Source organism: Vicugna pacos, chromosome 15, assembly GCF_048564905.1.
Source record: "Vicugna pacos chromosome 15, VicPac4, whole genome shotgun sequence".
In the NCBI taxonomy this organism is placed as follows: domain Eukaryota; kingdom Metazoa; phylum Chordata; class Mammalia; order Artiodactyla; family Camelidae; genus Vicugna; species Vicugna pacos.
The window spans coordinates 9,029,355-9,056,065 of NC_133001.1; the positions used below are offsets into that span (position 1 = coordinate 9,029,355).

The 26,711-nt window shown below is 36.7% G+C and overlaps 1 protein-coding gene and 1 pseudogene across 8 annotated transcripts; one reads left to right on the forward strand and one right to left on the reverse strand.

Annotated features, from left to right (window-relative positions):
- C15H2orf42 (chromosome 15 C2orf42 homolog) lies at positions 1-26,423 on the forward strand. Of its 8 annotated transcripts, none has more exons than XM_031676515.2 (11): positions 27-72; positions 3,664-3,719; positions 9,192-9,467; positions 9,850-10,684; positions 11,484-11,594; positions 12,880-12,984; positions 14,654-14,758; positions 16,826-16,933; positions 18,201-18,301; positions 19,665-19,827; positions 25,739-26,423. In XM_031676515.2, the coding sequence occupies exons 4-11, from the start codon at positions 9,862-9,864 to the stop codon at positions 25,945-25,947; spliced, it is 1,725 nt and encodes a 574-aa protein (XP_031532375.1). In that variant the 5' UTR covers positions 27-72; positions 3,664-3,719; positions 9,192-9,467; positions 9,850-9,861; the 3' UTR covers positions 25,948-26,423. The 8 variants fall into 8 exon arrangements, with proteins under 8 accessions (XP_006201614.1, XP_015092548.1, XP_031532375.1 ...); XM_072937589.1 differs by lacking the exons at positions 27-72; positions 3,664-3,719 and adding exons at positions 7,220-7,441; positions 8,669-8,812; XM_006201552.4 differs by lacking the exon at positions 3,664-3,719 and having other exon boundaries at positions 1-72.
- LOC116279892 (U5 spliceosomal RNA) lies at positions 20,681-20,766 on the reverse strand (annotated as a pseudogene).
- Positions 26,424-26,711: the final 288 nt, after the last annotated feature.

Below are 26,711 nucleotides of genomic sequence, written 5' to 3' on the forward strand. Positions count from 1 at the left end.
AATGACGACTGTCGTTACAGCGAAGAGTTTGGCCTCGTTTGTAAAAGGCCGCGGCAGGCGAAGAGAGAGGAGGTGAGGGTGGTCATCAGCCTGGGGGTCTGGGCCCGCGGGCTGGGGGGCGCAGGGCAGGTGAAGTGGCCGCGTTGACAGAAGGCGGGAGCGGCGATGGGACAAGGGCGTAGAGTCAGGAATCCCGGTGAAGAGCGTGTCCTAAGAGCAGGGTGCCGGCCAGGTGATGCTTCTGCTCGGGCCTACTTAGGACCGGAAGTGAGCGGTCGCTCTGGGAGGATGCCGGGAAGCAGGTCCCCGGGTGGCGCGTCGCGGGGCGGGCCGCGTCCCGGAAGCTAGGTGGGAGGTATGCACCGCGCAGTCGGGGTACCTAGATTCCTGTCCTCATGGTCGCGGCAGCATTCTTCTCTGTGCCCACGCAGCGCAGGGCAGATGGAAGCACTCCGGCCCCGAAGTTGAGAGTCCTGGCTTCTAGTCCTGCCCCTTCCTCTCACTTGGAGTTTGATAAGGAATCCAGCAGATTCCAAACTCCAAGTTAGATTATCCGGAGGCTGGACATTAATCAAATCACTACTTTCTTTGAGCCAGTTTCTTCATCTCTAAGATGGATAAAATAGTACCTGCTTCACAGGATCGTGGTGAGCAATCAATACATGAGTAAATGCATGGGAAGGGCTTAATTGTACTCAGTAAACGTTAGCAAGTTAGTGTGTTTTATTCATGGTGATCGTTCGTTCTCTTCACTTACTGTGCTTCACAAGCATTAAACAGCGTTCATCAAACTGTATAGCTCTACAGCCAAACAGTACCGGGCTGAAAACCCACTCAGGGACTGTTCGTAGGGTAGATCTTCCAGCACCATTCCCTCTACACAATCTGACTGAGGCGGCTGTTTAGTAAACTTGCCAGAAAGAGGAGACCCCTTTTAAGGCAGGATTCAAATATGAATTTTAAATTTAGGTTCTTTTCAAGTTGTGTTACTTGTTTATATGTGCTTTCAGTGTAGAATCTATAATAAGTGATACTAGTACAAGTTTAAAATTCAAATCGTGCAAAACTGAAATATACCCACTTTCTGTTTACCAAGCCCTCAGTCGCTTCTGAGGCAATGTATTCTGTATGTGTGTGTCTTCCCTATCTTTTCTCTTTTTGAAACCAAGACTATCACATTATACATAAGGTACTATGCCTTTTTTAACTCCACAGTTTATCGTGATACTTGTTCCTTATCAATACATATAGATCTGATTCTTTTTAAGTAGCACATAATAGCGTAAGTCATTATAGTAACCTATTGTATGGTTACACCATGGTTTATTTGGTCAGTTCTTAGCGCAGTTATGGACAGCCTTGCATGGAGTACCCCTGTACATATTTTGTGTACATATGAGAATAGAACTCATGAAATCTTAAAAGTGGAATCGCTAAGTCAAAGTGTGTGTTTTACATTTATTTTATTTACATCCCTTTAAAAACGATGTTGCACTCCCACCAACAATGTCCAGTGCTTATTTCTCTACATCCTCGTGTGATAACATTTGTCTTTTTTGTCACTTTGCCAAAGTCTTGTTTTAATTTGCCTCTTGCTCATTGTCAAGTTGAATTGTGGATGTTCAAAATCATTTTTCTTTTTTCTCTTTCATAACCTGTCCTTTCATGCCTGTGGTTGCTTTTCTAGTGGGTTTGCTTCTTTTTTCTTACTGATCTATAAACATTTTTATTTTAAGAAATTAGCCCTTTGTTATTTGCATTCCAAATATTTCCCTCTATTTTTAATGACAGATTTATTGAAACATAAATCACCTAACATAAAAGTCACCCTTTTAAAGGTGTTTTATAGTATATTCACAGAGTTGTGCAACATTTCATCACCCCAAAAAGAAATCTCATGCTCATTAGCAATCACTCCCAATTCCCCCTTTCCTTCCAGCCCCTGGAAATCCCTTATCTTTCTGTCTCTATTAATTTGCTTATTCTGGATATTTCACTTAAATGTAATCATACAATGTGTGGCTTTTGGGGTCTGACTTCTTTCACTTACCATAATATATCAAGTCTCATTCATTCATGTTGTACCATGTATCAGAACTTCATTCCCTTTTATGGCCAAATAATATTCTGTTGTTTGGATATACCACATTTTGTTTATCCATTCATCAGTTGATGGACATTTGAACTGAATCTTTCTGACATTTATGAATCTTACTACTACAGTGAACATCATGTACAAATTTTTGTTTTCAATTCCTTTGGGTGTATAATATATGTGTGTGTGTGTGTATGTGTATATATATATATTCTCCTGGGATTCATATGGTAACACTGTTTAACATTTTGAAGAACCGTCAATTTTCCAAAGTGGCTGCACCATTTTACAATATCGCAACAATGTATGTCGGTTCCAATTTTTCTATATCCATGCTAAAATTTGTTACTGTCTGTCTTTTTTCAGTCATCTTAATAGCTTTGAAGTGGCATCTTGACATTTTTTATTTGCAGTTCCCTAATGACATGATGTTGAACATCTTTTCAAGTGTTTATTGGCTATTTGTATATCTTCTTTGGAGAAATATCCATTCAACTCATTTGCCCATTATTAAATTGGGTTATTTGTCTTTTTATTGTTAACTTATGTGTTTTTTACGTATTCTAGATACAAGTCCCTTATCATATATATGACTTGCAAATATTTTCTCCCATTCTGTGGGTTGTCTTTTAACTTCCTTGATGTGCCTTTGAAGCACAAATGTTTTTAATTTTGATGAAGACCAGTTTTTCTATTTTTTTTCTTTTGTCACTCTTGCTTTTGGTGTCATATCTAAGAAACCATTGCCTAATTCAAGGTCACGAAGATTTGCACCCGTTCTTTTCTAAGCATTTTATATTTTTAGCTCTTACATTTATGTTTATGGTCCACTTTGAGTGAATTTTTATATACAGTATGAGGCAGGAGTCAATTTCATTCAGAATAGCACATGGCTATTCGGTTGTCCCTGCACCATTTGTTGCTAGGAGTATTCTCTCACCTTTAAGTGATCTTGGCATCCTTGTTGAACATCAGTTGACCATAAATGTGAGGGTTTACTTTTGAACTTTCAATCCAATTTCATTGCTCTGTTTATCTATCTGTATGTCTAATGTCACATTGTCTATCCCCCAGCTTTATTAAGATGTGATTGACATTTAACATTGTGTAAGTTTAAAGTATACAAGATGTTCATTTGATAGTCTTATATATTGCAAAATGATTACCACCATAGCATTAGCTAACACCTCCATCACATCACATAATTACCATTTCTTTTGTGGTTAAGAACATTTAAGATCTACTCTTAGCAACTTTCAAATACATAATACAGTATTATTAACAATAATCACCATTCTGTACATTAGACCCCCAGAACTTATTCTTCTTATAACAAGAAGTTTGTACCCTTTCACTAACATCTCTCCATTTCTCCAACCCTCGAGCCCCTGGCAACCACCATTCCATTTCTGAGTCTGGCTTTTTTAGGTTCTACATATAAACGATATCGTACAGCGTTTGTCTTCCTCTGTCCACAATGTCTGAATTTGCTTTGTAGTAACTTTTGAAATAAGGAAGTATGAGTCCTTCTATTTTGTTCTTTCTCAAGATTGTTTTGGTTCTACCAGGTCCCTTGCATTTCTGTAAGAATTTCAGGATCATCTTGTCAGTTTCTGCAAAAAAGGTATGTGAAGTTTTGGTAGAGATTACACTGTATGTGTACATCATGGGGGAATAGCGCCATCTTAACAATACTAAGTCTTCTGGTCCAAGAACATGAGCTGTCTTTCCTTTTTTTTTAACTCTTTAATTTCTTACAATTATGGTTAGTAGTTTTCCGCATACAAGACTTGCACTAGTTTTGTTGCTCAGTTTGTTTTCATCTTTGGGCTTAGTTTAGGATACTTTTTTCCATGCAAAAAGATTTCATTTTTATGTAATCAAATATAATCAGTCTTAATTTTAAAATGGGCCAAATATTTGAATAGTTATTTCCCTAAAGAGATGGACATATGGCTAAATAAGCATATGAAATGTTGGCAACATCATTATTCATTAAGGAAATGCAGTTTAAAACAAAATGAGATACTATTTCGCACCCACTATAATAAAATGGCCGTAACCAAGGAGACAATAACACGTGTTGGCCAGGAAATGGAGAAAAAGGAACGCTCTTATGCTGCTGGTGCAAATGTAAAATGGTGCGGTCACTTTGGAGAACAGTTTGGCTATTTCTTTAAAAGTCACATGTAAACTTACCATATGACCCAGCAATTCCGCTTCTAAATATCTACCCAAGAGATGAAGACATTTGTTTACACAAAGACTTGCATGTTAATTTTCTCAACAGTATCTTTCATGATAGCCCTGAATTGGAAACAGTCCAGATATCTATAAGATGGTAAATGGATAAACAAAATGGTATATCCATACAATGGAATATTATGTAGCAATATAAAGGAATGAAGTACTGATGCATGCTACAATGTGGCTGAATCTCAAAAACATTATATTAACTGAAAGAAGCCAGACACAAAAGGCCATTTATGGTATGATTCCATATATATAAAATGTCCAGGAAAGGTAAATCTATAGAGATGGGAAGCAAATTAGTGACTCCCTATGCATGGGAATGATGAATGACTGCAGAAGCAAGAGGGACCTTTTTGGGGTGATGGAAGTGTTCTAAAACTTTCTTATAGTGATGGACGCCCAACTCTATAAATTTAAGAATTTATTAGCAATTATAATTCATTATGACTATAAATAATATTTAACTGTACACTTAAAATGGGTGAATTTTGTGATATGTAAAATAAACCTCAATAAAGAAGTTAAAAAAAAAAGCCTGCTGATACAGTCAGGAAAATAATTAATCAGTATTTTCTGGATTCTGGGTTTTGTGTCATTTAGGCCATCCTCATTCTGATACCGTTTAAAAGTGTATTTTTTTTAAATTCCTGTCTTTTTTATTCTACTGTGTTAACATTGTATTGGAATGTTTTATCTGCCTGGAATTTAAGTATAGAAAGTGAGATAGGATAAATTAAGATATATTTAATGATAATTTTGCCCTTAAATTTTCCTTTTGTATAATTTTAATAAATTACTTTATTGATTAAATTATTTGGATTCCCTCCCCTATTCACTTTTTTTTTTTTTTTTGGAGGGGGTAGGTAATGAGGTTTATTTATTTATTTATTTTTAGAGGAAGTACTGGGGATTGAACCCAGGACCTCTACCTTGAGCTATACCCTCCTTAAAATCACCGATGTGCTTTTCAAACACTTTTAGAAGTGGAACCCTTTCCTCCCAATATAATCTTACTCTGTACCCCACAAAAACAACCCACTAGAAGCAATGTTCCAAATCTTTTCTACTGAAATACTTGCATTTATGTACTAAGGTCAGTGTTTAGAATGTTCATTGCAGCACTGTCTAAAACTAAAAATCCAGTGGTAGAGGTGGTTAGACTATGTGAAATTTTTAAAGGTTTTTTTTAAATGTATTACATTTATAAGCTCATACAAATATATTTGTTTCCTGTTTCCTCCTTCCTTTTATACAGGTTACAGCATATTATACATGCTATTCTACTTATTAATTTTTTTGTGGGGGTAGATAATTAGGTCTATTTATTTATTTATTTTTAGAGCAGGTACCAGGGATTGAACCCAGGACCTCAAGCATGCTAAACATGTGCTCTACCACTTGAGCTATACCTTCCACCAAAATATTTTATTGATTTATTTTTACTTATTATTGTTTTTGTTTTTGTTTTTTTGGCAGGGAGAAGGTAATTAGGTTTATTTATTTTTAATGGCGGTACCAGGGCTTTAAACCCAGGACCTCATGCATGCTAAGCATATGCTCTACCATTTAAGCTATACCGCCCCCTCATGCTGTTCTGACTTTGTTTTTCCACTTAACATTTCCTAAAGATCTGAACGGTCAATAAGTAAAGAACTTCCTTAGTCTTTTTTTTAAGCAGCTGTGAAAATTATTTTATTTTTTGGAAAATAATCCATTATACAATTATACAATAATTAATTTAACCAGTTCCTTCTTGATGGACATTAGGTTTGTTCTAATGTTTTGCTGTTATAAAAATGATCAATGAAAAAAAGTTCAAATGAATAACCGTACATGTTTCTCATTTCACATAGGAGTAAATCTGTAAGATAAATTCTTATTAGTGGAATTACTGGGTCAAAAGGAATATGCAGAGGAAACATCAGACGAGCCCAAATTGAGGGACATTCTATAAAATACCTGACTCTTCAAAGTGATCAAGATTATGAGAAACAAGGAAAGACAAATTCACAGATCCAGGAAGACTAAGGAGACATGAGGACTAAATGCAATGTGGTATCTTGGATTGCATCCTGAGACAGAAGAAGGACAAAGTTTAGAGTTTAGCTAATAATATGTACTAATGTTGGTTTCTTAGTTTTGACAAATGTCCCATGGTAATATATGATGTGTAAATATTAGGGGAAACTGAGTGAAAGTTATCTGGGAACTCTGTGTTCTATCTTTGCAACTTTTCTGATAATGTGAAGTTATTCTAAAATAAAAAGTTTATTCTTTAAAAAAAGGGCATTAATGGAAAAACTGGTAAAATTTAAGTCTGTAGTAGGGTTAACAGTTTATCAATGTTAAAACCTTAGTTTTGACAAATGTCCCTTGGTTATGTAAAGTGTGAACATTTGGGGAAGCGAGGTAAAGGGTATACAGAGACGCTCTATACTATCTTTGTACCTTTTATATAAACCTAAAATTATTTCAAAATTGAAGTTTTTTAATGTGCATTCGTAGTTTTGAAAGATACTAACAAATTGCCCTCTACAGAGCATAATAAACAGATAAAAGAAAAGATGAGGGGAAAGAGTAGAATTCCCATGATGATGCTAAAACTATAGCATCTTTACGCTTCACCATAAAATTGGCAAACGGTTCTTCCCTTAATGAGTAAAATTGTTCTTTTTTCCACTTTAAGGTTATGTAAATCATGATCATCAGTGTAATTTTATTCTATTTTGTGTTTTAAAAATAAAATTTTCTTTCTTTTTTTCTACAAACCCTCGTGTCGAGGGCTGACTTTCAATAGATCACAGCGAGGGAGCTGCTCTGCTACATATGAAACCCCGACCCAGAAGCAGGTTGTCTACGGATGGTTTAGCACCAGGTTCCCCACGAATGTGCGGTGCCTGACGGGCGAGGGGGCGGCCGCCTTTCTGGCCGCGCCCCGTGTCCCAGGACGAAGGGCTCTCCGCACCGGACCCCGGTCCCCATCAGTGTAATTTTAAAACTGGGATATACATAGAAAACAATCTGAAGCTCAGAAGTTAAAAGACGTGGTCATAGAGATAACTGACTTTGGAACATTCTCTCCTGAGAACCCAGGTAGAGCTGAATGAGAGAGAAGACCTACTAAAGAAGTTTGTTGACCTGAGAAGGAAATGCTGTGTGAACAGGCCAATGTCTCTAGATCAACGTTTCATTTTGTTTTTAATTGAACTCTAGTTGATTTACAATATGTTAGTTTCAGGTGTACAGCAAAATGCTTCAGTAGATTAGTGAATGTTTTCTAACAGGTAATTTTGCCCTCACAAGGGCATCTAGCAATATCTGGACATTTTTGTTTTTTTATAACAGAAAGGGGGTGTTGACTGCATCTGGTGGGTAGAGACCAGGGATTCTACTAAAAATCCTGCAATGCGTAGGATGGCCCCCCATGACAAAGAGTTATCCAGCCCTAAATGTCGGTAGTGCCAAGGTGGAGAAACCCTGCTATAGATCATATTTCACAAAGCTTTAGTCACTCAGCAGATATTACAGTTGGGGGATTAGTTCATAGCAACACTGAAAAAGTGGGCATTCTTAGACTGTCTTGTTGGCACTTTCCAATTTGTTAACCAGTGGACTATAGAAGATGTGTAGGGAAAATATTTCTTTTATCAAGACCCACCGCCCAGGGTCAGGGTGGGAAAAGCAAAGCTAACACCCTATTTCAAAATTACAGGTGGATTTACCTTTTTACAAAGTGTTAAAAATACTAAACTTTACTTAATAACATGCATGCTGACCTGATACCTGCAACTTTGAAATGCATCCAAATATGAAAGGGACCGATGGAGAAAGGGATAGATAACTTGATGTGTAACAAAGCAAATATAGTAAAATTTTAATGGTGGAATAAAGCAAATATAGTAGACTGTTAATTGTAGAATCTCGTGGGTGGGTATGTGAAGATTCACTGTCTAATTCTGTTTTTTATATGTTTGAAAATTTTCATGATATTAGTGGGAAAATCAAAAGCAGAGACTCATACTCTTTGTTTTGGGGGGAGGTAATTAGGTTTTTTTTTTTCCCCAGTTACTAATTTTTTTTAATTGAAGTATAGTCAGTTTACAATGTTATGTCAATTTCTGGTGTACAGCCTAATAGTTCAGTCACATATACATATATATATTCATCTTCATATTCTTTTTCATTATAGGTTACTACAAGATATTGAATATAGTTCCCTGTGCTATACAGTATAAACTTGTTTATTTTATATATAGTAGTTAGTATCTGCAAATCTTGAACTCCCTATTTATTTATTTACATATTTATTTTTAATTGAAGTACTGGGAAATGCACCCAGGACCTCATGCCATGCTAGGCACATGCTCTAGTGCTGAGCTATGCCCTCCCTTCCAGAGATGCATACTTTTTAGCAGACACTGAGTCAGTGGAAGCATCATTGCTGATTTTGCTGGATGGCCTCAGGCAAGTTACTTAACTTTTTAATTTTCATGTGGAAAGCAATTGTTATTTGGCCCAAATGAGGTATAAATGCGAGGTTCTGATGAAATAATGAGTGTGAAAGCACTTTGAAAAGCATAAAGTGCTCTGAAAATGTAATGCATTACTATTAGGAAGGATGAGTGACCAATTATATACTTTGGCTCTAGGTGTTCTTGATAACTCTGTAATGACATTAGCACTGTTTTACCTTTTTGCAACTGGAAGTATAAAACCACCATTACCATAACAATTTCTATCAAATATTTCTCAAACACTTGTGAAAGCAGTCTCTCCTTTTCTAAGAGGAAAGAATCAGTCTATCTTTGTATAACTTTAATGTTTTTTCTTGTTTTACTTATAGACTGCCAGAATCTCCACTTAGGGCAGTGGGAATCTTCTTTGTGGAACGCTGGGCATGAGCTTTGTCATTGGTTGGCCCAGAAGGAGGAGGCAGAATGTCTGCATTGTTACATCACAGAGTTCAAACTTCAGAAGACCTTGAGTTAAGCAGTGTCACTTACTCTGCAGATGATTGTCTTCGCCTGTCCTCTGTGATCATCACAGACTCATGAAACACCTTTTAGGTCTTACGAATTCAGGTTACACTGTTTTCCAGATGCTCTGGCAGCTGATACAGGTAGGATCAGGCTGGGTTTTGGGGTGAAAGAACTCATCTTTCCCATTCTTCAATCCTTGCTCAAGTTAAACATCTGTGCATAAAAAGATTAAGTTAACTAACCTAGGTTATTGTATAGGATTGAATCTAGAGAAATGCTTTAATTATTACATTAGGATTTAAAAATAGAAAGAGACGGAAAAGGCAAAGTTTCCTCCATTTTTATTTTGTAAGAAGATTTAAATGGATGTCCTGTGTGAGGGTACAATTTGGAAATAGTAGATACCTTCTTTACATTTTCCTTTCTGTAGTAAATATCAGAAGCGATTTTAACTCTGTGTGTGTGTGTCTGTGTGTGTGTGTGTGTGTGTACTCATGCTGATGGGCTTATTGCCTTTTCTAGGACCTGTGAAAAATGGAACCAAACTCTCTCAGGACTAAAGTCCCAGCTTTCTTATCCGATTTGGGGAAGGCCACATTGAGGGGAATCCGGAAGTGTCCCCGGTGCGGCACATACAATGGAACCCGGGGACTGAGCTGTAAGAACAAGACCTGTGGAACCATATTCCGCTATGGTGCGCGGAAGCAGCCTAGTGTGGAAGCTGTCAAAATCATAACAGGGTCCGATCTGCAAGTCTACTCCGTGCGGCAAAGAGACCGGGGCCCTGATTACCGGTGTTTTGTGGAACTAGGTGTTTCAGAGACGACAATCCAGACGGTGGATGGGACGATCATCACTCAGCTGAGCTCTGGACGGTGTTACGTCCCCTCATGCCTGAAAGCTGCCACCCAGGGTGTTGTGGAAAACCAGTGCCAGCACATCAAGCTGGCAGTCAACTGCCAGGCAGAGGCTACCCCTCTGACTCTAAAGAGCTCGGTCCTGAATGCAATGCAGGCCTCTCCAGAAACCAAGCAAACCATCTGGCAGTTGGCCACCGAACCCACAGGTCCCCTTGTACAGAGGATTACTAAAAACATTTTGGTGGTGAAATGCAAGGCAAGCCAGAAGCATAGTCTGGGATATTTGCATACATCCTTTGTGCAGAAAATCGGTGCCAAGAGCTTGCCCGAGCGCCGTTTCTTCTGCTCCTGCCAGACTCTGAAATCACACAAGTCGAATGCCTCCAAGGATGAGGCGGTCCAGAGATGCATTCATTTCTTTGCTTGCATCTGTGCCTTTGCCAGTGACGAGACATTGGCTCAGGAATTCTCAGACTTCCTAAATTTTGATTCCAGCGGTAGGTGGTATGGTTGACACAGTTACTCTGTTTTTCTAAAATCGCAATGACAGAGCTCCATTGATGGCATTTGGAGATTGTCCTAGCAGCCTTCAGAAGCAGTTGCTAGAAAATTCAGATGCAAAGCATTCCTTCTTTTAATCCCAGTCAGCACACTTGCATAAAGGTTGGTTGGTTCGTTGACTGGTTAAAATTAATGATCAAGAGACTTGGGCATTATCATTGAAACAACGAATCTAGGAAAGTTAGCTTAGCTTTGCTTTTTTTTTTTTTTCAACTCTTCCACAGATGCCCTAGTTAGTAAAAACAAAGAACCACCAACCAAAAATTCCCTTCTATTTTGTCTTACTTGCTTGTTTCTTATCTTTGAAGATGGAGAAAACTAGTACCTTGCTCAAAATAAGACCTTTAAAAGTTTCTACATCGAGTCTTATGTTGTTATTTTTAACATTTTTATCTTTTAGATGCTTTTTATTTTCATTTCTAAATGATCTTTAGTTGGCAACAGCTCCCAACTTTTTAGTTTTACATTTCTCTGTAGAGCCTTTTAACATGTTAATGGTCCATGAATGAAAACATATGTTTTGGGGAATTCTTTAAAGAAACTGATTTTTTCTTTTCTTTTTCTGTTTTTTTGTTTTGTTTTGTTTTGTTTTTTTAGGAACTGATTTTAAAAGCAGGCAGTCACTCTATGATTTGTTTTGGGGATTTGGATTTTTATAAATTAATTTTTCTCTAGATAGGGGCCTGTACTTACTCTTGGATAGTATTAATAATTCAGAAATTTGTTATGTTTTAGGTCTTAAAGAGATTATTGTGCCCCAGTTAGGCTGCCATTCAGAATCAACAGTATCAGCGTGTGAGTCTACTGCCTCTAAGCCAAAGAAGAGGAAAAAGGAGGAAGTACCTGGTGAGAAGCTGTTTGGTTTGTTTGTTTGGTGGTGTTACCTTTAGAAATTGTTTTTACTGTATTTTATCTGTTCCCACTCGATCTCAGCAAATATAAGAAATAATGCTGTTGGGTTTTTTTTCCCTGGAAAAGTTTTGCCCTCCACTGATGATTCTTTGTCAAGTCAAGCTAAGACTTGGTTCTGTTGGCCAAATATAAGATCCAACCAAACACCACTTTTATTTCTATTTATGCTTGTTCATCCTTTAAACTTTCAGACTAGTCTTACACCTTAATCTGCCTATGATAGTGCCATGAAGTTTTCATTGATAGATGTTTTTAAAAATTTTGTGACAATGGTTAATTACATTTCCATGATAATTGAGGAGTAGTTTGTTATCTGCATTTTCAGCATGTGGCTGGAGAAACAAAGTGACACAGTTATTTCTGTGTTTGTGAGAGAAATTCTGGCAGCAATACAGAGATTGCTATTAAATGTCTACTGATGGATCTTTCCTCGGAAAACTCACAAAAAAAATTTTTTTTTTACCCTTTAACTGAGTAATCCCACTTCTAAATAAACTTTTTTAAAGAAATAATCCTTGGTATAGGAAAAGCATTTTGTTCAGAGATGCTCATTGTGTGGTTATTTATAATTCTGAAAAATTAGGAACAACTAAGGGCCAACCACTGCGGATAGTTAAATGAACCATGATAAAGCCACTTGACAGACACTGTTAGGCAGTCATTAAAAATGATTATAAAGAGTTTGGAGAAATGTTTAGATCACTTGGGTAGCCAGATGAAGTACAGAATGCTCAGTTTAATTTGAATTTCAGATAAACAATGAATAATTTTTTAGCATATGTATTTCCCATGCACTCTTTGGAATGTACTGATACTAAAAAAGTGTTCATTTGTTCGAAATTCAAACAAAATTATTTTGCTAAATCAGGCAATCTTGGTATAATGACAGCTACTTAAAATCACAAAACCAGCAAAAAAACTATTTACAAAAAAGAAAATGGATGAACATTCACCAGAAAATAGTCTGAGGGGTGGGAGTAAAGGATGATTTTTTTTTTCTTCCTTTCACTTCTAGTCGCCCCCCACCAACTTCCTGTAAAGAGTGTAAGACACTTCAAATGTTATGTGTAAAGGCTGATGCTAATTCCTTCTAGAAACTGAAGCTAACCTAGAAATTAGTAAAGACTTTTTATATGTTTTAGACTCTTCAGAAATTAATATTGGATCGATTTATATTCTGCAGACATCTTTTTGAACAGTATAATGATTTGTGGTTTAGGTGCACAGACCAACAGTTCGCTGTTGCCTCAAGACACAGTGAGCACTAGTCTAAGGAAAAGTGGCCTGAAAAAGCCGGTGGTTGCTTCTGCATTAAAAAGGCAGGGTAAGTTTCCCTTCCCCAGGATAGGCTAAAGAAGTGGAAAATCATCCTAAAGAAGCCCAAAGCAGTGTTAATTAAAAGACATGTTGCATGTTGTCCCCCAAGGAGTGCTGAGATACACACTAGTAGGCGCTGAGGCTGGACTCTGCTGTCCCTCCTGCTCGTCTCAAATCAGACTCAAAACCAAATTGTCTTTTCTTTTTTTAAAAATATTTATTTTTAATTTTTTAAGTGGCAATTGCTTTTTATCTATTAATTTAGGTGGAGGGTAATTAGGCATATCTGTTTATTTATTTTTATTGGAGGTGCAGGGGATTGAACCCAGGACCTCATGCATGCAAAGCAGGCACTCTGCCACTGAGCTATACCCTTTGCCCCAAATTGCCTTTTAAATAACCGATGCAACAAAAATTACTGACACATTTTGACAGCACATGTTTTGTAGGATATTTTCCTTTTGTTGCTCCTTACCCACATGCAGTTGGTATGGAGATTCAAGGCTGAAAAAGAAACATATTTTACAATTTTTCAGTGATAAATATTTGTTGAGAAAGACAAATATAGTCTGTTCTCCAAAGCTAGTGAAGTTTGAAAACACCTAAAAGCCGTAGCAGGGCCATCATTCTGAATTTATGAGGTAGAATGACTTAATTTGAACATAACAAATTTATATATACATCACTTTCCTACTCAGAATAATTAAGCTTGTACATTTGGGGATCAACATTTTCTTAACTCTCATATAACATGGCTGGGTGATTAAAAATTAGACATCTTCCCCTACCCGCATACTCTAGCTTTAAAGACAAGATTAGTACATAAATAGCAAATAAATGATACAAGGCCAAATTTTAATTAACTAATTAATTAAGAACGTACACATTCCAAGAATAAATGTTCTTCAAAGGTCAGGAAGTAAACAAATCAAAAGTATATAGGAGTGGCAGGGAGGGTGTAGATCAGAGGTAGAGTACTTGCTTAGCACCATGAGGTCCTGGGTTCAATTCCCAGTACCTCCATTAAAAATAAATAAATAAATATGCCTAATTACAAATAAATGAATAAATAAACCTAATTCTCCCCCCCCTCAAAAAAAAGTATATGGGAGAAATTTTTTAACAAATTTTTATCACTTTGGTGCAAAGAAAAAAGAAAATAGCTTTTAATCCAAATTATCACTATATACATTGACCTATGAGAATTTTGATTTTAAATGAATAGTAGTTTTGGCATCATTATCTCTTTAAAAACGGGGCTATACTTCAGACATATGAAGACATTTCAGGAGAAGGAACAATAGGATGGCAGGTTGGTCGGTATATAGACACATTTGTCAGGAACAGGGCCAGTTTATAGATCTCTAAGAGAGCCATTATACAAAGCCATTCTTCAGTCTGCTGTCTGAAGTTGAAAGGCTGCAAACTTTCTGCACTTAATAATCTTAAACCCATTAGTCTCACAGAGCTTTTCATTTCTTTTTTTTTCCAGATGGATTCTTTAAAAAAAAACCTGCAACATTCCATTTCACTTAATGTATCTGATTTCTTTGAATTTCAGCTTACTGCTCTTTTCTGTGTAAACTTCTTCCTTAGCTTTTTCAAACTTTAATTAGCTTTTTAATTCTGTAAGAAAAGATAAAAGTTACTGAAGAATTTTTTTTTTTTCCCCTTAGCCTGTGGTCAGCTGTTAGATGAGGCACAAGTGACCTTATCCTTCCAAGACTGGCTGGCCAGTGTCACAGAACGCATCCATCAAACCATGCACTATCAGTTTGATGGTAAGTACTGGTCATCCAACTGGGCTATTGCTGAAAGTAGGAGAAATTAAAGTAATTGTGTCATAGGAAAAGTTTTGATAGGAAAAGTAATTGAGCTTCAGTCCAGAGTGCACTGGACCACAAGAAAGTAGAAATCTAAATGAAAGAAAGAAATAATCACGTAATTAAAGTGCAGGACAAGCAAAATGAATTTAGAGATGGAAGCAAAAAAACACAGCAAATAATAAGTAAAGGTAGATAGCCTTGTTCTTGGGGTGTATGAGGGTGTGTGTTTGGTGAGGGAGATACCAAAGCCTTAGAAGATCATTCTGACCCTCAAACTTAAAATCAAAGCAAGGGAGGAAAAGGTTTAGAAAAAAAAATCTAAGCATGTGAGACTAAGATAGTGATGTAAAATTACACAGACATGCTAAAGGAGACTGGAGAACATAGGCCAGACTTGGGTTGACTGTGATAGCCTCACAGAGCCTCAGCAGTTTTGGAGGTGGGCCATCCAACCAGTCCTTGCCCATTACCTTAAAAGCATCCTTGACGGATGGTTTTGCAGGCTTTATGCAGTGATGAGCAGCTCACTGTTTTTTAAGCCAGCTCATAACATTGTTGGACAGTGATAGCTGTGAGGAGGGTCTTCCTTATGCTAAGTGGAAATGTTTGCTGATAATACATGTTTAGTTTTATTTATATTCAGAACGAATAAAACTTCAGAAGTTACTTTGTTAAGAAAAAAAGGTAGGGAAGGTTAAAGAGAGAGTCTATGTTTTTCTTTTCTTTTCTTTTGAAAATTTATTTATTTATATGTTGTTTGAAATAATATAATAAATATGTGCTCATCTGCCTCCCAAAACAGAAAATAGAACGTTGACAATAATGTAAGCTATAAACTGTGGTCCTTTTCCATCCCATTCCTTGTACCACCCCCTCACATCATCTCCATTGCCTCCACCTTTGTCAAAGTCACCATCAGCTCTCTCCTGGACTGTGATTCTGTGTCTTTTATGAAGGCTTTTCAAGATTAATTAGTAAACCTAAACCCTAGAATCCCATCCGCTGAGTTCTGGTGAGTTAGCACTTGTAGAGTTATAATGATCTCTGCATGTAGCCCATAATCTAATTTCAAGATGAAAGGTTTTTAAATTCCTTTCTGTGGTGACTTCTTAAACTGCCCAGATGTTAATATTTTAGTTGCTAACAAGCAGTGACAGTTTTGTCATTGACATTCTGCATTCAATTAAGTAGACAAAACCAATTGAAAGAACGTAAAATCTTGCTATAGAACTCTAGAAGACCTTTCATTTTTTATTTTTCTTTGTTTGACCTTTGTTTCAAAAAGGCATCTGAACTGACTTTAAGAGTCTTCTTTAAGAGCTACTCCTTAAGTTGCATCCAGGCAGGTGGAAGTTACATGTTAATCCACAAGGTTCTGGATATGTTCCTATTAGAGCTAGCCCCCTTTAGGAGAGTTTTTAAGGAAAACTGTGAACTCTTTTGACTCCTCCCCTGAACACTCATTCTGTTGACCTAGTGTCTTATACGTTTTTTTGAGGTTTGTTACGTATTTTCAAACAGCTTGCCTGCCTTCAGATCAGAGAGAAGACTCATGCTTATTGGATAAGGCGGTATAACTTTGGGATCTCTCGCATTCAAGGCCCTGACCATCTGAGAGCAGAAATGCAAACAGCAAGTGCCTGGCTGATAGTGAGCAGGAGTGAATCAAGTTTACCTGCTCAGCTCAGCCTCCGCCTTCTCATCTCACTTCCTGTCCTCTTTAGAGGGCTCGGGAAGTCTGTGCTGTGGTGGTGTTTACAAAATTAGGGATTTGAGAAGTTCTCTTTGGTAGATGACAAGGGTCTGCTATATTTGTGATGACTGCAAGGGGTCAAGAGCAGGGCTGGTGGCAGTGCTTGACTCATAAAGGTCAAGCAAAGCCTTCTTTTTTGCCTCCGTGTAAAGCTATCTCAGTGGTATTTTTAGTCACTACCACCCATCAGTTCCATTTCTTCTGTCTTTCCCTACACATCAGAAGGCCCGCTGAGTTTCTTTAAATGAGCTGCTCCTTATTTCCCACAGGCAAACCAGAGCCACTGGTGTTCCACATTCCTCAGTCCTTTTTTGATGCCCTGCAGCAGAGGATATCCATAGGAAGTGCAAAAAAACGGCTCCCCAACTCCACCACAGGTATGGGATTCTTCCCTCAGGAATAGCAACAGGTGTCTTGGCCTTAGACAATTAAGCTTGGGGAAAAATTGTATGGAATTTTCAGGATTAAGACTTCCAGTTACATGCTCAGAGCCTGAAGCCTTGGCCAGTCAGCTCTTAGAATAATGATCATGCTCTTCAAAGGCCCCATGCTTATTCCAGTAAGAGTGGCTGGAAAGATTCAGAAAGCACAGACTTGGTAAAAGAACCACAGTGAAGTGCAATGTAGGTGCCCACCAAGAAGCTGGGTATTTTCTGGATATGAACCAATTTCCACGGACACATTGCAGGCTCCAGTCGTTATTCGGGCTGCTTCTTGGGTGCAAATTACAGTATGTATCAAAAACTGAAACTTGTTTTTCATGACTCTCAATTTTTGATGAAGGAAGATTTTATTTTTAGAGTGATTCTCAGGCTTGGAACATTTTATAATGACATTATCCTGGTGCTTATTTCTGGATTTTATATAACATCTTTCTACTAGAGATCTCAAGATGCTCATTAGGTAGCATAAAGAGAGAAGGAAGAGAAAAGGAGGAAGAAAAGTTGCTCAGGGGCAAATAGCCCAAGAGGAACCTCAGCTAGAAATCAAGGCTATTTCTTCAGTAAATTGTTATTTGATGACATAATACAACCTGTTTGAGGTTTAATTCTATCTTTGGATAGTGCAAACTGTCAGTCACTCTGTTTAGTTCCTCAAAAGGCAGAGGGATAAGCTGTAAAAAGAGACTTTTGAGGTGGTACTGATTCTTCCATTTTAAACTTCAGGCCTAATACATAAATTTTAACCCATTCCTTATATATTTTTAGGCCCTTCAGTGGAACCCCTTTATAATCCAGAGGCAGGGCCATAGACTGACAACCACGTTAGCAGGCTTAAACTTCATGTAATTTTTTTAAGGACTATGATTTGATCTCTGACATAGCTCAGGATGTAAGAGGCTGTTTTATAATGGAGTCTTGTGTGTGCAGTCTTTACCAAACAAGCTTCTAAGGTGCCAAAAATGAGTAGTATCTCAAAGAAGCATCAGAGACTTTATATAGCAGAAATCCGTATCGGTTGATTCATCACATTTCTGCCAAAACCCTAGTATAGATTTACTTCTAGAATTCCTTTTTTAGAGGCCTGGGATTCTCTACAGCAGGAATATCACTGTACTGAACTCTCTAGAAACTAGATAACAAATGTAGTGAAAGAGCATGTTATTTCTTGGTAGTCTAATTTTGTCCCCTTTCCACCTTGAAGCTTTTGTTCGCAAAGATGCCTTGCCCCTGGGAACATTTTCCAAGTATACCTGGCACATCACGAATATCCTGCAAGTTAAACAAATCTTAGATACCCCAGAGGTAAGAGTTCATTTTTGCAACAGTGGGAGGGGAGGGAGGGGAAGAGAGGGAAGCAAGTGCAAAAAGAATGCTTGCACCAGCTCCTTGAGTTGTGGACACCAAAGACAGTTCCCTTTTTCCATACGAAGAGATTATTCAGAAATGTTCTGAGTATGGTTCCAACTCTGATTTTAGTAGTTATTCCATAGTAGCTTGAGGAAGTATCTTAAATTGGAGTATCCTTTTTCTTTGCCTTTGGGATCAGAAAACAGGGGTGCTTTCTCTTGTAAATTAAATAAAGATCCCTTACTAGCTGTGATGAGCCCGAGATTAACTGGCAGGCAGCTAGAAAGTATATCTATAATTTGAGATGATACACTATTTTGAAGTCAGTGCGTCCAGCACAATTAAATATTCCTCTCCAAACTGCACTTTAGTTCTTATTGGAGAACTGACTCTTAATTAATGTTCTTTATCACAAGAGCAATTTCAGACATTCTTAAACATTTCCTTTTGGCAGATCCTGAAAACTTGAGGATTTTCCCTTCCTGCAAGAATAGAATATTGTGCAAAATTCAGCATAATATGACTTGCTACATTAAGATTAATTTAATTGCAAGGCATTGTTATGTTCAGAAAAAGAATAAATTGATAGCTATGGAACTTACACGTGAACCCTAGAAAAGGCCTGTGTTAGCACTAAAGACACTTGAGGGACTTGTTTAAATGCAGGATGTCACAGAAGCATCTTCTAGCCTGAAACAAGTCGTGTTCAGGGAGGCACCGAAACAACAAAGAGCAAAGGCAAGTGAGGGAAGAGAGCGAATAATCATTGAGCTTCTGTCTGTTGTGTGTTACTTACCTGCATCACCCCATTCAATCTCACCACCATGCATTGATATTAACTGTATTTTGCAGATGAGAAACAGGCTACAAGAAGCTCATCCTGCCTTCTAGTGGCAGAGACAAAATTCAGTCCACGCTCTGTCTGGTTCAGCCCCAAGGATGTCGTGAAGCACGCAGGGTGTGAGGTCAGCTGTAGGTGCTATTGGTAGAGTTTTCAGGAGAGGAACGCTGCGAGCAGAGCAGTAGGGAAGGGAATAAAACCGATTTTAGAGCAGGTCTGTGCCAGTAGCAGTCATGTAGCCATGAAGGCACAGGAGTTCAAATTAAAGTTACAGAGAATAAAAGGAAAGCCATGAACGATGTATAGGAGAAAAGGGAGATTTGCTGACAAAATTTACTTGAAAATACAAAGGGAAGTTTCAGTTAATTTCAGTGTACTTAACAGGAAAGAATGAATAAAATCAGTCGTCTTCCAAATGTTTGTCTACTTTGAAAGTTTTTTCTTTCTCATCTTTCTCGGTATTGTCTCCATATCCAGATGCCCTTGGAAATCACCCGGAGTTTTATCCAGAACCGAGATGGGACTTACGAGCTGTTTAAATGCCCTAAAGTAGAAGTAGAGAGCATAGCAGAAACCTACGGTCGTATAGAAAAGCAACCAGTGCTGCGACCCTTGGAACTAAAAACTTTTCTCAAAGTTGGTGAGTGAATTGGTGGTTTTGATAGCACATCTTCCGCTGAGGGTCAGCTGTGTGCATTACACTATCCGAGACTTAAGCAAGGAAGACACATTCATGCATTTTGGGTAGGCAGTCATGAGATAAGGTGTTTTGTTTCATTTGAGCCAGTGCTTTTGAAATAAAATTAGACAAGTAATACTTGTTTATTATACAGAAATTATAGAGTTTAAAGGAGGAAGCTAAAAACTACCTGTAACCCCACCCACCAAAGAGGACATCACCATTAAGATTTTGGTGTGTGCTCTTTCAGACCTTTCCCTGTGCAAAAAAAGAGTTTCCAAAACGTGAGATCATATGTCAGCTGCTTTTTTTTCACTTGAAAATATATCATGATTATCTTCCCATATCTATCTTCAGCATTATTTTTTAAACTTTTAAAAACTATTATAAAACATACATAATATAAAATTTACCATCCTATTTTTAAACATAAGGTTTTTTGCCATTAAGTAATTTCACATTGTTGTGCAACCATCACCACTGTCCGTCTCCAGAACTTTTTCATCTTCCTCAACTGAAACTGTACCCATTAAATACTAACTCCCCACTCCTGCCTTCCCCCAGCCCTGGTGACCATTCCGCCTTGTCTGTATGAATCTGACACTCTGGGTACCTCATGTAAGTCGAATCATACAGTCTTTGTCCTTTTGTGACTGGCTTATTTCACTTGGCATGATGTCTTCATCCACATTGTAGCATATGTCAAATTTTCCTTCCTTTCTAAGGCTGAAAAATATTTCATTATATGTATATACTACATTTTGTTTATCCATTCATCTATTGATGGATACTTGGATTACTTCTACTTTTTGGCTATTGTGAATACAACACTTTTCCTCTCCACTGAAATCTTTAGTAAACGGCGAACGATTTGTATGATCTGAAGAGAAACCAGAGTATATGTGAATACAACATTTTTAATAGCTGTATAACATTGAATTCATTAAGGTACCTCACTCTAATCAATCCTGAATTTAAGTTGTTTCAAATTTTTTGGTAATATAAACAATGCTTCCTTTTATTTTATTTGTTTATTTTTGTGGGTTTTTTCGCAGGGGAGGTAATTAGGTTATTTATTTTAATAGAGGTACCAGGACCTCATGCATGCTGAGCATGTGCTCCACCACTGAGCTATACCCTCCCTCAATGCTTCCTTTTAGAATTAACTTCCTTTTAGATAGACCTTTTATATTCTTAATTATTCCCTGACTTATTTAGGATATTCTTTAGGATAAATTCTTAAAAGTGAAATTGGAGGGTCAAAGTTTATGTACATTTTTAGGGCTTTTGATTGTTTTCATCACACTGCTCTCCAGGAAGATTGTAATATTTCTACAGTTTTACTCCTGTTAGCTATGTATGAAAGAGTTTCTCCTTTTTAAATCTTTGTTGATTTGATGGGCAAAAAATGTTCTATCATTCTGTTAATTTGCATTACCCTCAAATATTGATGAGAGTAAACTTTTCATATTAGTCATTTGTATTTGATGAATTGCTATTTCTTTGTCTAATTTTAATTGGGGTATTTGTACAATAATGTAACAATAATAATGTCAACTATAAAAAGTAGCACTTGATGAGCACCTACTCTGTGCTAGCTGTTATTTTAAGTGCTTTACATACATTAATTAATTTAATTTAGTTTAACTTACCAACCCACTGAGAGGTAGACGCTGTGATCCCCATTTACAGATGAATAAACTGAGGCGAAGACAGGTGCAGTATCCTGCCCAGAGTTACACAGCTAGTGAAGTGGTGGAGGTGGTCTTCAACCCCAGGCAGTTTTGGACTCCAGAGCCTTCACTGCTAGCCATCACCATTCACCTGTCTTTCCACTGACTAGACTATAAGCACATTCAGGGCAGTGAACTATGTCACTGTCATTCTGCCCATAAGATAGTACAGTGCCCAGTCCATAACAGGTACTTACTGACTAAAGAATGAATGAATGCCAGCCATAATTTTAATTATCATAGCTTTGTGCTCCATCTAGTGGGCCCCCTTCATTTCTCTCTTTGTGCACTGATGCTTCTAGGAGAAATTTAGAATTGAGAATTATTTTATCAAATTCTTGTGAAGTATATTTTTGGCTGTACTTGTGAATAAGATGTTTATCATGTTTCTGCCAATGTGTGGAAAGCTCTTGATTTGGGTTTACTTATTATCAAATTGCCCTCCTTGAGTTCCTAGTAGTGATGATGGTGGTTTACTTGTTGGTTTCTGGGAAATCAATTACATCACCTGAAAAAAAAAATTTTGTTTCCTCCCAGTATTTGTATTTCATTGTTTTCTCTTGTTAAATTAACTGACTTCAAGAGCAAACAATGAACAGTAAAGCTAGCAGCCATGATTATCATTTTAGACTGAAAACTCCTCCAGCTTCTCCAACTCTGTCCTGAAGAAGAGACAGTGAGAAGTATTCTGTGAGAAAAGCACGCCATGGTCTGATAAGTGAGAAGTGCTACCTATTGTATTCCTTGGATTCTAAGACCCTTGACTTTCAGATGCTCAGTCAGTTTAGTAATAATATCTTTGGTGGGAAAAGAAACTTTGCCATATAAAAATTCCCCTGGTTGTTAAGATTCACTCAGATCTCAGAAAATGTTACAGTTGAAGGAGGGAGGCAGTAGGAGTAGAGTCTTAGAGTATAATTTATCTCTCTTAGAAATTCATCCTATAAATTTGCATATTAAAAAGATCCTGAAATAAAAACACCTGTTGACTTTTTTTTAACATTTTTTATTGAGGTATAGTCATTTTACAATGTTGTGTCAAATTCTGGTGTACAGCACAATTTTTCAGTTATACATGAACATACATATATTCATTGTGACATTTTTTTTGCTGTGAGCTACCACAAGACAATATGAATTTTATGAATAATTTTCTAATATTGATAAAATCTTGCATTTCTGGAATAAATCCTTTGTGGTGTTTTTTCTTTTAATATATATATATAGGTTCTATTTGCTAACATTTTATTTAGGATTTTTTATTATCCCTAAGTGATAAGTGTCCACAGTGTCCTATCTGGAGGCTTTTTTGGGTTTTGGTAATAGCTATATAGAAAATGATTTTAGAAAGCCTTGGATCAAATTAAATAGCTTAGGAAATATCTGTTCCTTGAATATTTGGAAGAATTTATTATCTGGACCTAGCCCTGACTTGCAAGAGTTCTCTAAAAACTTGTTTAGTTTCTTCTGATTTACATTTGTATTCATGGTCTCTGTCTCTTCTTGAGTCAATTTTAATCATTTATATTTTTTCCAAAATTCTTCTGTTTTCATCCAGAATTTAACTTGTGTACACTTTGATAGTTTTTGGTATGGAGGATAATCACATAACTTTTAAAATCTAAGTCTATAGTTAGATACTCCACCAGAATTTTGTCTTTTTCATAGAACTGGCTCTTGTATTTATCAGTTGTTCTAAATTTCTGTTTTAACCTCTTTTCTGCTTTTGTTTGTAAAAATTTCTTCTAATGCTTTAAAAAATTTTTGTAACATTTTCATGGTTATTTTATTTTTATGTCTTTTGGAAATATCAGTTAACTTTCTAGTTTCATGTTTGATAATAAGAACATTTAAGATTCTTCTTATTATTAATATCTAAATAATCTATATTATAGTTTAGTTTCTCTGTGTCCCCAGTACTTTGTATTTAAATTTTTCCAGTTGGTTGAGATTGTTTTGTTTTGTTTTTAATTGAAGTACAGTCAGTTACACTGTGTCAGTCTCTGGTGTGCAGCACAATGTCCCAGTCATGCATATATATGCATATATTCATTTTCATATTTTTTTCCATTAAAGGTGATTACAAGACATTGAACACAGTGCCCCGTGCTATACAAAAGAAACTTTTTTTAAATCTACTTTTATATATAGTGGGTAACATTTGTAAATCTCAAACTCCCAAATTTATCCCCTCCAACCCCTGATTGAGGTTTTTGATTTTTATGTTCTTAGGTATCAATTTCTAGTTTTATTATTTTGAGGTCAGAAGATGTACCTTTTTAATTTCTATTTTTTTAGGAATTTAGAAATATTTTCCTACTATCCTAATGTATGATAAGAATTTGTGCTAGCAAAGATGTTATTATTTATCCAATATAAAGTTTTATATAGTTTTAAGACTTAACAAAACTTACATAGCAGAGTCATGATACAACTTCCTACTACAATTGTTTCTCTAAATGTCTCTTCATATTGCAAAATGCCTTTTAACTACTGTAATGCAGTGTTTTTTGTACATCAGAGTTACTGACAGATGTCAGTGTAAATATATTGTCTTAATCCATTTGGGCTGCTGTAACAGAATACTATAAACTGGATGGCTTATAAACAACAGAAATTTATTTCTCACAGTTCCACAGGCTGGGAAGTTCAAGATCAAGGCACTGACAAATTCATTGTCTGGTTAGGGCCTATCTCCTGGCTCATAGATAGCCATCGGCAGTCTTCTCTCTGTGTCCCCACATTACAGAAAGGGCAAGGATGTCTCTGGGGTCTAAAGGGCACTCATCTCATCCGTCAGGTCTCTGTGCTCATGACCCAAAGGCCCCAATTCCAAGTACAATCACATTGGGGATTAGGTTTTCAATTTACAAATTTTAGGAGGATACAAAATTTAGCACTATTTATCAATGTAAAAATAACATTTGTCCTAAATTCTTCTATGTTCAATATTACAACAGTGATACCAGCTGTCTTTTCATTTTTGTGATGTTTGCCAGCCTTTTGACTTTTTTGTGACACTTTGTTCTAGTTGAATCTTTTATCAATATTATATGGTTGGTTTTGACTTTTCTCCAACTTAAATAGTTTGTCCCCTTCATTATAATCGATATATTTGTTCTTCCATCTTGTTTTATTTTTCTGTTTTTTTGCTAATTGGCTATGTTTTCTATGCTTGTCTCTATAGTTGTGAAGGTGATACCATATGCTTATTTTTAATTCTGCCAGTATTTTGTATTTTTTCAAAAGCATTCTGTAACATTTTCATGTTTAAATCTTTGATCTTCTGGACTTTATTTTGATGTAAGGTATGAGGTAAGATTCTGCCACCTTTTATTTTTTTCCAGATAGTTGTGTAGTTGATGTACACCATTTGTTATAAGAAACACTTACTTGTATTTCTTTTACTAATTGAAAACGCTGCCTTTATGCTAAATTCCTGTTCTATTTGTGTCCATTTTGGATCTTTCTGTTTTGTTCTTTTAATCTGTCTAAACATACAACCAGTACCAAATGCTTTTGCTTATCATAGAATTCTAATATTTTTTAATTGTATTGCTTTATCAGTCTTTTATGGTTTTTTTATTTGTTTTTATTTTGGAGGAGGTTTATTTATTTATTTCTAGAGGAGGTATTCAGGATTGAACCCAGGACCTCATGCATGCTAAGCCTACACTCTACCACACGAGCTATACCCAACCTGCTGTAATGTTTTAGAACCATGTACATTTTAATTGTTTCTTTCTGCATTCCTTGAAACTTGACTTTTCTTGCTAGTCTCCCTTTTAATCTCATCCGGCTTTCTTTTCCTCTCAGTCTGGGCTCTCCTTATGATTCTTTTGGCCCTGTTTTCATAAAGGCTGGGTCTTATTTTATTTGAGGATGCCAGACAGTTCCCTGAAACCTTTTGAACAGATACAGCAGTAATCACCTTTCCCTTCCCTCGATTCTTCTTCTTGTCCCTCTAACTCTTTTTTTTCCCTCATACTTTTTTAAACTTCTCTTTTGTTTCTTTTTAAAATTCCTGAGCAGAGTAATATCTGTCCAGATTCAAATTTATTTTGGAATTGTACTAATCTTTTTGCTCTTCTTTTCTCTCTTTTCCTTTTTTTTTTTTTTTTTTTCCTCCTTGTCTTCAGGCAACACTTCCCCAGATCAAAAGGAGCCAACACCTTTCATCATTGAGTGGATCCCGGATATTCTCCCCCAGTCCAAGATTGGCGAGCTGCGAATCAAGTTTGAGTACGGCCACCACCGGAATGGGCATGTGGCGGAGTACCAAGACCAGCGGCCCCCGCTGGACCAGCCCTTGGAACTGGCCCCTCTGACCACCATCACTTTCCCTTGAGGCAAAACAAAAGAGTCTTTTGCTGCTAAATTTGCACATCCCCACCCTTTGACAACTTTAAATACTAGTTAGGCACTTAGATGGCCTTGTTCTTAGTGAACCACTCTTAGCTAAGATGCAGTTTCTCGGTGCATTCAAGTGGATTCTGTTGGGAAAAAAACTCTTCTTGTAAATAGCCCTTTTGGTGCTGCTGTGTAGAGTCTTCATTATAAATTGGGTGGTATTTCTGGCTAGAGTTTTTAAAGGAGCAAAAAGAAAACCAGCCCACTTTCCTTCTTAAAGAACGCACCTTTAGAGTTTGTTTCAATCTTTTTCTAATTCTCTAAGAAGTTAGCAGCACTCTGTCTTACATCAACAGTGTTGGAAAGTTAATACTGCCCTGGCTAGGGTATGCAGAATGTTAAGGACCATTCTGGCAGAGTTCTGGTCATGCCCTTTTTTTGTGTTCTCAAATAAAGCACAGTGTCACTAGTTTTTCCAAATTGTATCTCATGTTGGCCTAGTCATAAAATTATAAACCTTTTGGGAGATTTAGGTGATAGTGAAATAGGAAAAAAAGGTCCAAGTGTCAAAGGAATATGAACATTTCAAATTAATGCTTGTAATTGCTTGTTCACTTGATATTTATTTCCTTCTTTATTCTCCAAAAAGTTTAACAACTGGTAAAATTCAATTCCTGTTTTTTAATTCATTGATCACAGAATGGAGATATTGAAAGACACAGAATGGAAGCCTGTCTTCCAGGAGAACAGAGGGAAGTGAAC

Excerpts from the sequence above, each read along its gene's own strand:
- C15H2orf42 (XM_006201552.4), top strand. The coding sequence starts at position 9,862 with ATGGAACCAAACTCTCTCAGGACTAAAGTCCCAGCTTTCTTATCCGAT. Across the intron at positions 11,595-12,879 it reads GAAAAAGGAGGAAGTACCTG|GTGCACAGACCAACAGTTCG; the intron begins GTGAGAAGCTGT and ends TTTGTGGTTTAG. Across the intron at positions 19,828-25,738 it reads AAAAACTTTTCTCAAAGTTG|GCAACACTTCCCCAGATCAA; the intron begins GTGAGTGAATTG and ends CCTTGTCTTCAG.